The 11,167-nt window shown below is 37.3% G+C and overlaps 1 protein-coding gene across 1 annotated transcript; it reads left to right on the top strand.

Annotated features, from left to right (window-relative positions):
- The first annotated feature begins 6,629 nt into the window (after nt 1-6,629).
- LOC121903569 (forkhead box protein B1-like) lies at nt 6,630-8,921 on the top strand. Its single transcript, XM_042420729.1, has one exon. The coding sequence runs from the start codon at nt 7,024-7,026 to the stop codon at nt 7,969-7,971; it is 948 nt and encodes a 315-aa protein (XP_042276663.1). The 5' UTR covers nt 6,630-7,023; the 3' UTR covers nt 7,972-8,921.
- The last annotated feature ends 2,246 nt before the right edge of the window (nt 8,922-11,167 follow it).

Here is an 11,167-nt window from a genome sequence, read left to right on the forward strand (position 1 = left end):
CTCATGGTCGGGAGGTAAACTGTAGACACAGAACACTCAGTGGTTCGTCCATTAACCTTTAACACTGAACTGTGTTAACAAGGCAGGTGTCATAATCCAGTAAAATTAAACTTAGTGAGATATTAGTGACAATAATCTGACTCAGAGTGAGTCCCGGAGCCGCAGAGACACAACGACACCATGATTGACTCAGTATTTCCAGAGAGAAGTTGAGTCAGTCGGAGCAGCGAGCAGCCGTCAGTGACTCACCCGCCCAACTGTCACCAGCCAAGTTGCATTGTGGGTATTGTAGGCACCAGGGACCGTATTCATAAAGAGTTTCTCCTACTGGCGAAACTCTTATAATTGTGACGTTTTCTAAGAATTTGCCCTCACAGTTAAGACCAGATCCTGGTAAAGATAAAAGTTATTCACAAAGTATCTGAGTCCTTAAGAAAACTCCTGAGATGAAACACTGTTAGGAGGAGGGAGGAAGACTTTGAAGAGGATGAAGAGTTTCTCAAGCAGAGGAGAAATATCCTGCAAACACAGAATGACACTGAGTTCTGTGATTAGGCCTGGATTTCACGTCCGTTCTATGTCTGTTATCATGAAGAATGCCTTTTTATTATTATTATTGTTTTTGATCAACCAATCACACATTTTTAATGAATGAGTCATACCCAGCACTCACTAAGGTGAAAGTTTCTGTCTCTTCCTCGCTCAGAGTTGCTCTGAGAGTTTTCCTAAATCACCTCTAAGTGAGGAATCCTTGCTGGAAATGTTCAGACTCAGAATGTTTGTGAATACGACTCCAGGTTTGAACAAGGAAGAAGAACAAAAAGACGATATCTTTGTTTCTGCTGCATCAATTTTTCCTCCTTTTGTATTCTTCCTGTTGTGAGTCCGACAGTGTTATAGGAGTGAAACGATAAATCTCTTTTTTTTAAATGTACTTTTTGAGAATGGAGACGTCTGTCAGCGACGTCTCTCTTCTTCTACTGTCAGATTTACATTCACAGTCCTCAGAGGATGAGCGACAGCAGATCCACCAATCAGCTGATCCGCTCTCCATCTGCCTCCAGCTGAAGTATGTTTCTGTGTGTGTGTGTGTGTGTGTGTGTGTGTGGTCTGCCTCCTCTCACACTCTGAGTGTAGCTGAAGTGTCGGGGGGGATGATGAGGAGCGTGCTGAAGCACCGCCGCCGCCGTCGTTGCTGCTGCTGCTCTGCATTTTAAACACATGTTCATTAATTTGTAAGATTCAGCGGCTGCAGCAGAACTCTGACAGCGTTTCCTGATCTTCAAAGATCATCCGCGACACAACGAGGAGAGGAATCACTCCTCAAAATCTTTGCTTCACTTTTAGAAAACACTTGAATATGTCTCACAGCTAACAACAGTATCAATTCCAACATTTTAAAACTTCATTTTCTCTCTTTAGGCAGATACGACATAATCACAACTTCCACTGCTTGACTCCTGGCCGGTGGCGCTTGTTGCTGGTCATACTCTCTCTCTCTCTCTCTCTCTCTCTCTCTCGCTCTCTCTCTCTGTTTCCTGCCTCTCTACACTGTCTGTCAAATAAAGACAAAAAAAACCCAGAAATAAATTATCTTTAAAAAAAGACACTGCAGTCAACTGTCTGGATATCTCAACAAACACCTGCCAGAGTTTGATTAAACTCCCTGAGGAGTTCAGGCCTCGTCTTCCTCACGTCTGAAGCAGCCACAGACACAAATGACTGAGTGAATATTTTGAAATAGATGAGAACTGATCGAACTGATTTCAGGGTTCTCAAAGGCCGACAAATAGAACAAATCTAACAACCGGTTTACATTTAATCTCACCTGTCACACATCACGCCGTAATATTTACAACAAAACACGACCTCGGTTGTAACGAGGCTGCTTTTTGATTGGTTGAAAATAATCCTCAGATTATTTGAGTCACTGTGTTGTTTTGTTTTAATGTTTGTGTCGTATTGTTGAGTCTTACTGGGAGTATGGATGTGTGTTAGCAGCTCTGTTTGGGCTTAACTCAGGTTTTCTGGTATCATGAAGCTGGCTCACTTTTAACGGGGATAAATCACCATGGTAACCAGTGCCACCGCATCGATGGGCCAGTACTGGTTATCCAGGACGGCTGATGTTCGGCTGACCAAAGAGAGTCAGACTCTGACTTACTTCCTGGTACGGGCCTCTGGAGGAGTAGATGCTGTTACTGTAGGATCCGAATAAACAAACAACATAAAGCAACACAAACAGTCTCCGTACAGTCACATCTGGATGTCGACGTCGTCTCAGTGCAGTTATATTATTCCTGCAGCCTCTGAAACACAACAACGAGTCGTATCTTCAGTAACGACACACAGCATGTTAATGAGAATCCTGCTAATTAATTGACAGCTTATTGAACATTCATGACTGTTAAAAGTTTAATGTTCCAACCTGCTGATTGTTATTATCATTGTAGTTGTTGTTTATTATTATTAATATACCAAACTGGTAACACTTTACTTCCAATAATCAATATATAAACTGTTAATAAATAGTTTATTACACACTATGATGTACTTATAAGCAGATAAAAGGATATTTTAAGTGTATTAATGTTCACTATTTGTCAACAATTATAAAATTTAATATTATTACAGCTGTTTTTACTATATTGTCATTAATGCGTGTCCACAGACTAATACATTAATACTATATTACAGTGTGTTATAAACCATTTATTACTGTTTATATACTAATTATTAATGATAAATATGGAGATTTAATATGGAGAAGAAAGTAAAGTGTTACTAATAAATATAAATATCATATAGTTCATTTGTTTTGCTGTTGTTTTATTTTATTTAACCCTTATTTTAACCTGTTAGGTTGGCTGAACCCCGTCAGCATATTAGTAGGAATAATAATAGTAGTAATAGTTTTAGTGGTTGTAGTAGTAGTAGTAATAATAGTAGAGGTAATAGTAGTAGTAGTAGTAATAGTAGAGGTAATAGTAGTAGTAGTAGTAATAGTATAATAGTAGTAGTAGTAGTAGTAGTATAATAGTAGTAGTAATAATAGTAGAGGTAATAGTAGTAGTAGTAATAGTAATAGTAATAGTATAATAGTAGTAGAAGTAGTAGTAATAGTAATAGTATAATAGTAGTAGTAGTAGTCATAGTAATAGTATAATTGTAGTAGTAGTAGTAATAGTAGTAGTAATAGTATAATAGTAGTAGTAGTAGTAGTAGTAATAGTATAATAGTAGTAGTAGTAGTAGTAGTAGTAGTAATAGTATAATAGTAGTAGTAGTAGTAGTAGTAATAGTATAATAGTAGTAGTAGTATTAATAGTATAATAGTAGTAGTAGTATTAATAGTATAATAGTAGTAGTAGTAGTAATGGTATAATAGTAGTAGTAGTATTAATAGTATAATAGTAGTAGTAGTAATAGTATAATAGTAGTAGTAGTAGTAGTAATAGTATAATAGTAGTAGTAGTAGTAGTAATAGTATAATAGTAGTAGTAGTAGTAGTAGTATAATAGTAGTAGTCTGTTGTGTAAGTATTGGCATAATGTAAATGTTTTAATAGCAGTGATATAATAATAGAGGTGATGTCAGTAGTTATATTAACATTGGTAGAACTTTTTAAAATATTAAATAAGAATAAATACATTTATAATTATGTCATACGAGGATTATATAATAAAGATTGTAATGTCTCTGTGCTCTGATTGGCTGTAGCGTAACCAATCATAAAGCAGGATGATAGAGAGGCTTTAAATTTAACTTTGATCTTCATTTTTATCAACACGCATGAAAATATTTACACAGAATGTAAATATCATAAACATACACACACACCCCTCCCCCCTCTGTTTGTTTGTTTGTTTACTTTACATCACTGCTGATGATCCATCACATCAATATGATGGATAATTCATTAATAAAGATCATCTATACCTACAAATTATAAATATTTATATTAGTGTAAAATACAAAATGTGCGATACTTTGTAATATAAACTGTAAATAACCACCTACTGTATGTATATATATATATATATATATATATATAAAGTAACTTATTACATTCAATATTTCACATCATTTGCAAACATGAATAACAAGAATAAAACTTCTTACATTACAAACGAATTGAAGGTTTTGGATAAATTCTGCTTCACATGAAGACGATATGTTCATCAGTAGAATATAAACAACTTCACCAACAAACTGCGTCACTAAACATTCATACTTACATACTTTACATCATTCATACATAAAAAAAACACAATAAAAACCTCCTACAGCTTATAAAACCAGGAAACTAAAACAGCACCATACAGCTGAAATACTGAACATGTGACTGTAAATCATCTGTTAATCAATACATATAAATACTGTCATTCTGTAAGGAAAACTCATCAGAAATTATTTTAAATTACACAAAAAATCTCATCAGAGCTGCTCAACAGCACCAAGATTTCAACTTCTGTCATCAGCTGAAAAAAAACTGTCAAATTATTGATCATCAGGAATTTATTTTGTTTTCTTAACTGTCAGAAAAATAAAAAAAAACATGTTACAAGATCAATTAAACACATAAATAAATATGAATGAACAATAAAAACCAAACACTTGGATAACAAATATTAAAGCTTATATAAATTTAACAATAATAATAATTCTAATGATAATGAGGAGGTTATAATTATTAAACGTCTCTGAGCTGATGAACTGACTCGGCCGCAGAGTTCAGAGTGTTTGTGTGTTTTCGGAGCGTGTCTCTGCATCCTGAACGCTCCCGGTCAGATTATCAGCTCAGAGGTCAAAGGTCAGACGTGTGAAAGTGGCTGTTTGGTGTGTCACCCCTCCTCCTCCTCCTCCTCCTCCTCCTCCTCCTCTTTCTCCTCTGGGAATATTAAAGCCTTCAGCTCCTCCACTTTAAATCCTCCCTCGGCGCTTTGATTCACTCACAGAGACACGATTCATCTCATCTGATGTGAAATAAATAAAACACATTCTGCACAAAATGAAAACATGAAAATAATCAGCTGTTTTTTTTTCTGGTGATGCAACGATAATGTAATAAAGTAGCAAAATGTAGAAAAACTTGTTTATTGATTATTGTTTTGTAAATCTATAAAAAAAAATCAATTAGTCAAACAATTAACTGGCTCACACATCATTCAATTACTTATTATGATATAATTATAATAAATTAATTCTGAATTATAAATACGGACATAAATACAATATTGTTATTATTAGTGTAGTTATTATTATTATGTTGATATTACTGTGATCAGCAGCCAAATAAATATAATAGTCAATATTCATTGTAATTGTAATTGTTGACAACAATATTAATAATGATAATCAAATAAATGATAATAATAATAATAATAATGTGACAATAATAATACAAATAATAGTAATTATAACAAAAAAATGAATTGAAATGACGTCACATATTTAACAATTACCCGAGGATCAGCGTCCATATTTACATTTTAATTTTAACATTTAATTTCTCCACAATAGACACTAATAAACATGAAACTCATCTTCACCTTCCTCTTCAAATATAAAGACTTTAAATTAAGATTTGTAGAAATTTAAACTAAAATGTTTCTGATTTAATAGAATCACTTCATTTAAAACCATCAAACCCTGAAAAAAAACACAGTGAAAAATTAGAAAAGTGTCTGAAATTGAATCTTTCTTATGAATGATGAACATCTTTAAACCTGCTTCTCTGTCTGATGATTAAAAGGTGAATTTAAGGTGTAATTAAGGAAACATTTGAAGCTTTGAAAAGGACGATGAGTGTGTGTTTCCAAAAGTAGGAGATAATTATGACAATTTAAAGTTTTCTTGTTCGTTATATACGGTGTCATTGAGTCTGTAATGACGTAATATAATAAGTTTAATTTAGGATCAATTTAAAGTTCCGTCAAAACGTACAAATCACTTCAGGCCCGTAAATGTTTGCGTTAATTCAGAGATAACAAAAGTGTTTTTAAGATTGTTTAAGGTATTGTTTTCCAAAACAATGTTCCTCATCTTCATCAGTTCTATCTCATCCTAATGATCATGTCATTTGTTTGGAGGCAGCTTCAGGCTCGCGCTGTAAAAGAAAACATGAAAGACATAAAGCAGAAACAGAACAAATTGCCATTAAAGCCGCTCAAACAGCAGCTCTCAGCGGCTCTATTTGTCAATGCAAATTGGAGAGAGGCACCCAGACCCCCCCCCCCTCCCCACCCCCCCCCCCCTACACACACACACACACACACACACTGTGCGTAAAATGTTGCCAAACATACCTCCACAGAGCGCAGCGCAGCCCTGACAATCAGGCTTCTCTCCGCGGCTTTTCTCGCCTCTTTTTGCCGCCGCGGCTTCAAATGGAAATGACTTGTGTTGGCTCAGTGCGTCCGTGTAAATACGTGTAAATGAAACCACATCGTGCCCCCGTTTCCCCCCCCCCCCCATGAGCCCCCCTCCCTCCCTCCCTCCCTCCTCCTCCTCCTCCTCCTCCCTGGCTGTGATCATGTGATGGTGAAGAAGTGGCCCATTAATGAAGCTCCTCTCCGGGGGTCTTTTCTGCTGCTGTCACCGCCGTCCAGCTCGCAGACGGGACAGACCGATAGAGGGACATGGAGGAGGCAGCAGCCGCTTAGCGCAGCTCAGCAGCGGAGCAGGAGGAGGACGGGACACCGCGCTGCACCTGCCGGGGGACTGAGAGCCGCAGACCCGCAGCAGACAGACAGACAGCAGGGAGGAGAGGAGAGGAAAAGAGGAACCAGCTGCTGCTTCGAAAACTTTTCCTCAACTTGCTGACGGAATTTCGGCTCCAACGTTGTGCGTAAAAGAACCATGCGTGCCAAACACCAGGCAAGTTTCTTTACGTGCGTAAAGGTGTTTTGAAGAGTTGGAACTGCTTGGACAAAGTTTGTAAAGAGTGAGGCGAGTCTTTTCTGCTCCCCGCAGACTGAGACTGAACTGATCCCGGTCCGGTCCGGTCCGGTTCAGCAGAATAATGCCTCGCCCGGGGAGGAACACTTACAGCGACCAGAAGCCTCCGTACTCTTACATCTCCCTCACAGCCATGGCCATCCAGAGCTGCCCGGAGAAGATGCTCCCGCTCAGTGAGATTTACAAGTTCATCATGGACCGGTTCCCGTATTACCGGGAGAACACGCAGCGGTGGCAGAACTCCCTGCGCCACAATCTCTCCTTCAATGACTGCTTCATCAAGATCCCCCGCAGACCGGACCAGCCCGGGAAAGGCAGTTTCTGGGCCCTGCACCCGAGTTGCGGCGATATGTTCGAGAACGGGAGTTTTCTGCGGCGCAGGAAGCGCTTCAAAGTGGGCAGCATGCAGGCCACGGACCCGCTGGCGCCCAGCAAGCCTCAGGACGCCGCGCACTACCTGCAGCAGCAGGCCAAGCTGCGGCTCAGCGCGCTGCACGCCGCCGCGCACCTCCCGCAGATGCCGGGCGGATACAACCTGAGCTCCGTGTCCCAGCCGTCCAGCTTCAAACACCCGTTCGCCATCGAGAACATCATCGCCAGAGAGTACAAGATGCCGGGCGGGCTGGCGGCCTTCTCCACCACCGGGTACCCGCTGCACAACCAGCTGACCCCGGCCTGGCCGCACATGTACGGCTCCGGGATGATGGACACCGCGGCTCCCATATCCATGGCCACCAGCGACTACTCGCCCTACGGCATGCCGCTCAAGTCCATCTGCCACGGCGGACAGACTCTACCCGCCATCCCGGTGCCCATCAAACCCACCCCCGCCTCGCTGCCGGGCCTACCGGGGCTGCACACACACATCCCGGCTTTCCTCGCGAACTCGCCCCAGTCTCTGAGCCCCACCTCCCCGCAGACAGCCACCGGCCAAACCAGCCCGGCCGCGCCCGGAGAGGCGCTGCCCTCCTCGGCCTCCTCCACGCTGCAGTCCGCGGTGGCCGTGCACTAACCGGAATCTGACTTTGTGCTCTTTTTTTTTTTTTTTTAATAAAAACTCAATTTAAAAAAGGGGGAAATGACTTCTCAACTCCAAAGCTGTGTTTTATCTTCTGGACGCAAATGTGAGGATGTGCTCATATATTTTTTTATTTTTGTCGTTTTTTTTTTATTTCTCCAGCCTGAACATGTTTTTCCCATCATGTTAAGAAACAGCAGGTTGACCTCTGACCTTCAGTCACACAACAAAAGTAATTTTATCTTCAGGAAATTATTAATTTGTTTTTCCTGTAAAAAATAATTTTATTCACAAATTTATGTCAGAAAGTAAAATCATTTTGTTCTTTTATATGTTTTTTTCTTCACATTCCTTCAGACTGTTGAACAGCTCAGATCATGTGGTGATAAATTATCCGGATCTTTTGTGTTTGCAGCCTTTTCTTCTCAAACTGAAAGAAAACTCTGCAGATTAATGACTTTTTAAGATTTGTTTCTTTGCCTTGTTCGGCCTCGCTGTTGTTTCTTTTCTGCTCCTGAAAACAAAAGTTCAACCCAAAAGGAAGTTTCATTTTCTCACATTTTTCTTCCAAAAAAAAAAAAAAAAAAAAAAAAAATTTAAAAAACACAACAAAAGTCAAAAGGAAAAAATGCAAACTCGCATTTGGTAAACCAAATAATTACACAGTCTTTTGTCCTTTTTTTAAAAATTTTTTTTGTTTTTGTCGATATGAACAATCGCAGAGAAGATGAAATAAGACTTGAAATCATATATTTATGTCAGAGGTTCTGCACAGTTCAAAAAGAAAACTACTGGAGATATTTGACCATGAATGCAAGGATCTACTGTCTCTGATGCACTTTTTTAAAAAAAAACTGAAATCTAGATGTTTTTTATTCTGTAGCTGACAGCCTGTTGGTTTAATTTAAAGGTTGTTTTTTTTTGTTTGTTTGTTTTTTTTTAAAGCTGTGGTGTTAAAATGAACCACTGTCTGTGTATTTGTACTGCTGCATGCTCCTCCTGTCTGAAAACAGAAGAAATATTCAGTGTTTGTAAGTTTATTATTTTGGGCTGAAAGCATAAAGCATGAACATGAACACAGGCTTTTTATTCCCTGCGCTCTGTCTGCTCATCCATTAAAAAAAAAAAACCTTTCTGGGAAAAAAATACTTTAAAAAAAAAGCAGTGAAGAGGCCTTTTATTCACCTGCACACACACACACACCTGCAACATGTCACTATTCTTCATTATCCCCATTTTTGGAGACTTTCTTGATTTATTTTTACATTTCACAGAGAAATATTATAATTTTTACTTCATTTATCTGATGGCTGCAGTTTCTGGATAATTTACAGATTCACATTTTAAATCTGGTTGTCGGAGAAAAACCTTTAATCTCTATAATGTCAGCATGAAATGAATTTTTTTTTTTAAATGCCTTTTATCAGCTTGTGGACAAGACGACTCTCAGATATCATCAGAATAGTTTTTAAAGGAGAAACTGCAGCAAAGTGAGAATTTAATATTCTACATCTGATCATATGTTTAAATACAGAGATACTGGTTTACACTGATCATGTCTAAATGTAGAAGAACAAGTGAAATTTGACTTAAATCATCATCTTAATACAGTTTTTAAACAAAAATATATTTTGTCTTCTTAAAACCGGAGCTGAAACTGTATGATTATTTTAATCATCAATTAAATCTGTCAATTATTTTTTCTATTAGTATCAAAAAAATGTCAGAAAATTGTGAAAAATGTCCATCACAGTTTCCCAACGAGACATCAAACCAAAAGCAAAGAGATAAAAAAAAAAAATCAAGTAATTTACAAAATATAAAAGAAAATCAGCAACTGAGAAACTGGAAACAACAAACACATTTCTATTATCAAAATAGTTATAATAGTGATTAATTTTCTGTCAATTAACATGAGTTGATATTTTTACATTAACTTTTGTCACATACTGACATTAATATAATCCTTCGGTTATTATATTTATATATATGTTGTTCATATCTCACAACTTGTAAATCATTCAACTGATCTGAAAACTGAAAAAAAACACAAAAACAAACTGAAGATGTGAGAAGCAACAACATCTTTAATTTTTGTGTAAAATATTTGACTGAATATTTACAGTAAATTATTCGCTACAGAAAGCAAATATTTATTTATACAGCAGGAATATTAAAACTTCTTCACAATAACAACATGTACAAAGCAGATAAAAACAACATGCTCATTATATTATCTGTATGTCATTTTTATTTATTTATTTATTTATTTATTTAACACTCACGTTTTTTTTTAAACTTATTTTAAAGAAAATGATATTTTCACTAGAAAGCAGTCGATCTTTACTTCATGTTGCGTTCACAGGAGAAGAAAACAGAGAAATAAAAATAACAATTGTGAGACTCAGCTAACAATAAAAAAAGACTTAAAATTATTCTGTAATCATAATCTCCATAACTGAAAGTGCAGAATTTAATGAGCTAATGTGTGTTTTGACATATATCACACTGTAAATTATATGATGACAAACATGTTAAACATGTAAATGTGACTTTTTGTTCCTGTATGTGCTGAAAATTTGAATATAAAAACAATGAAAAGATGCATTTTACATATTTATTGAGTAGTTTTAAAATGAACAGACTTGCTTTACATTTATTTAACTTTGATTCTTGAAGAGTCGTGCAGCGATGGTGTTTTCTTTCCCCACATAATGAAACTAAAAGTCGTTATTAAAGCTCCAGCAGGACACAAACAGAGACTTCGGTAACTTTTCTATCTGTTGTCTGCAGGTTGTTCTCACAAATCAGAGGACATTTGCATAAAGTTGAACCATCCTCGACTTCCACACAAGACATTTGAGTCTTGTTGGAGTAGAACCAGGTCAGTTTTAGATGTTTAATTCACCTCCAGTGTTAATCTGAACCAAACCCACAGTTCATTTCATCTTTATTCAAACTATGTCAACAATCTTTCTTTGACCTTAAACCTGCATTGATTGATTTTTTGGGGCCACTTGGGGGCAGCAAAATAAACTGCAAACACAACATCTGACATATTATAACTTTTTAAAGTAGCTGAGGCTAACATGCTAGCCACGGCCTGGTTAACTCCTTATGGGGCCCTGTTGACCCCGACTATACCACTGTAATATCCAGCAAAAACATTTGATGTGTGAATTCTAACACT

Source organism: Thunnus maccoyii, chromosome 1, assembly GCF_910596095.1.
Source record: "Thunnus maccoyii chromosome 1, fThuMac1.1, whole genome shotgun sequence".
In the NCBI taxonomy this organism is placed as follows: Eukaryota; Metazoa; Chordata; class Actinopteri; order Scombriformes; family Scombridae; genus Thunnus; species Thunnus maccoyii.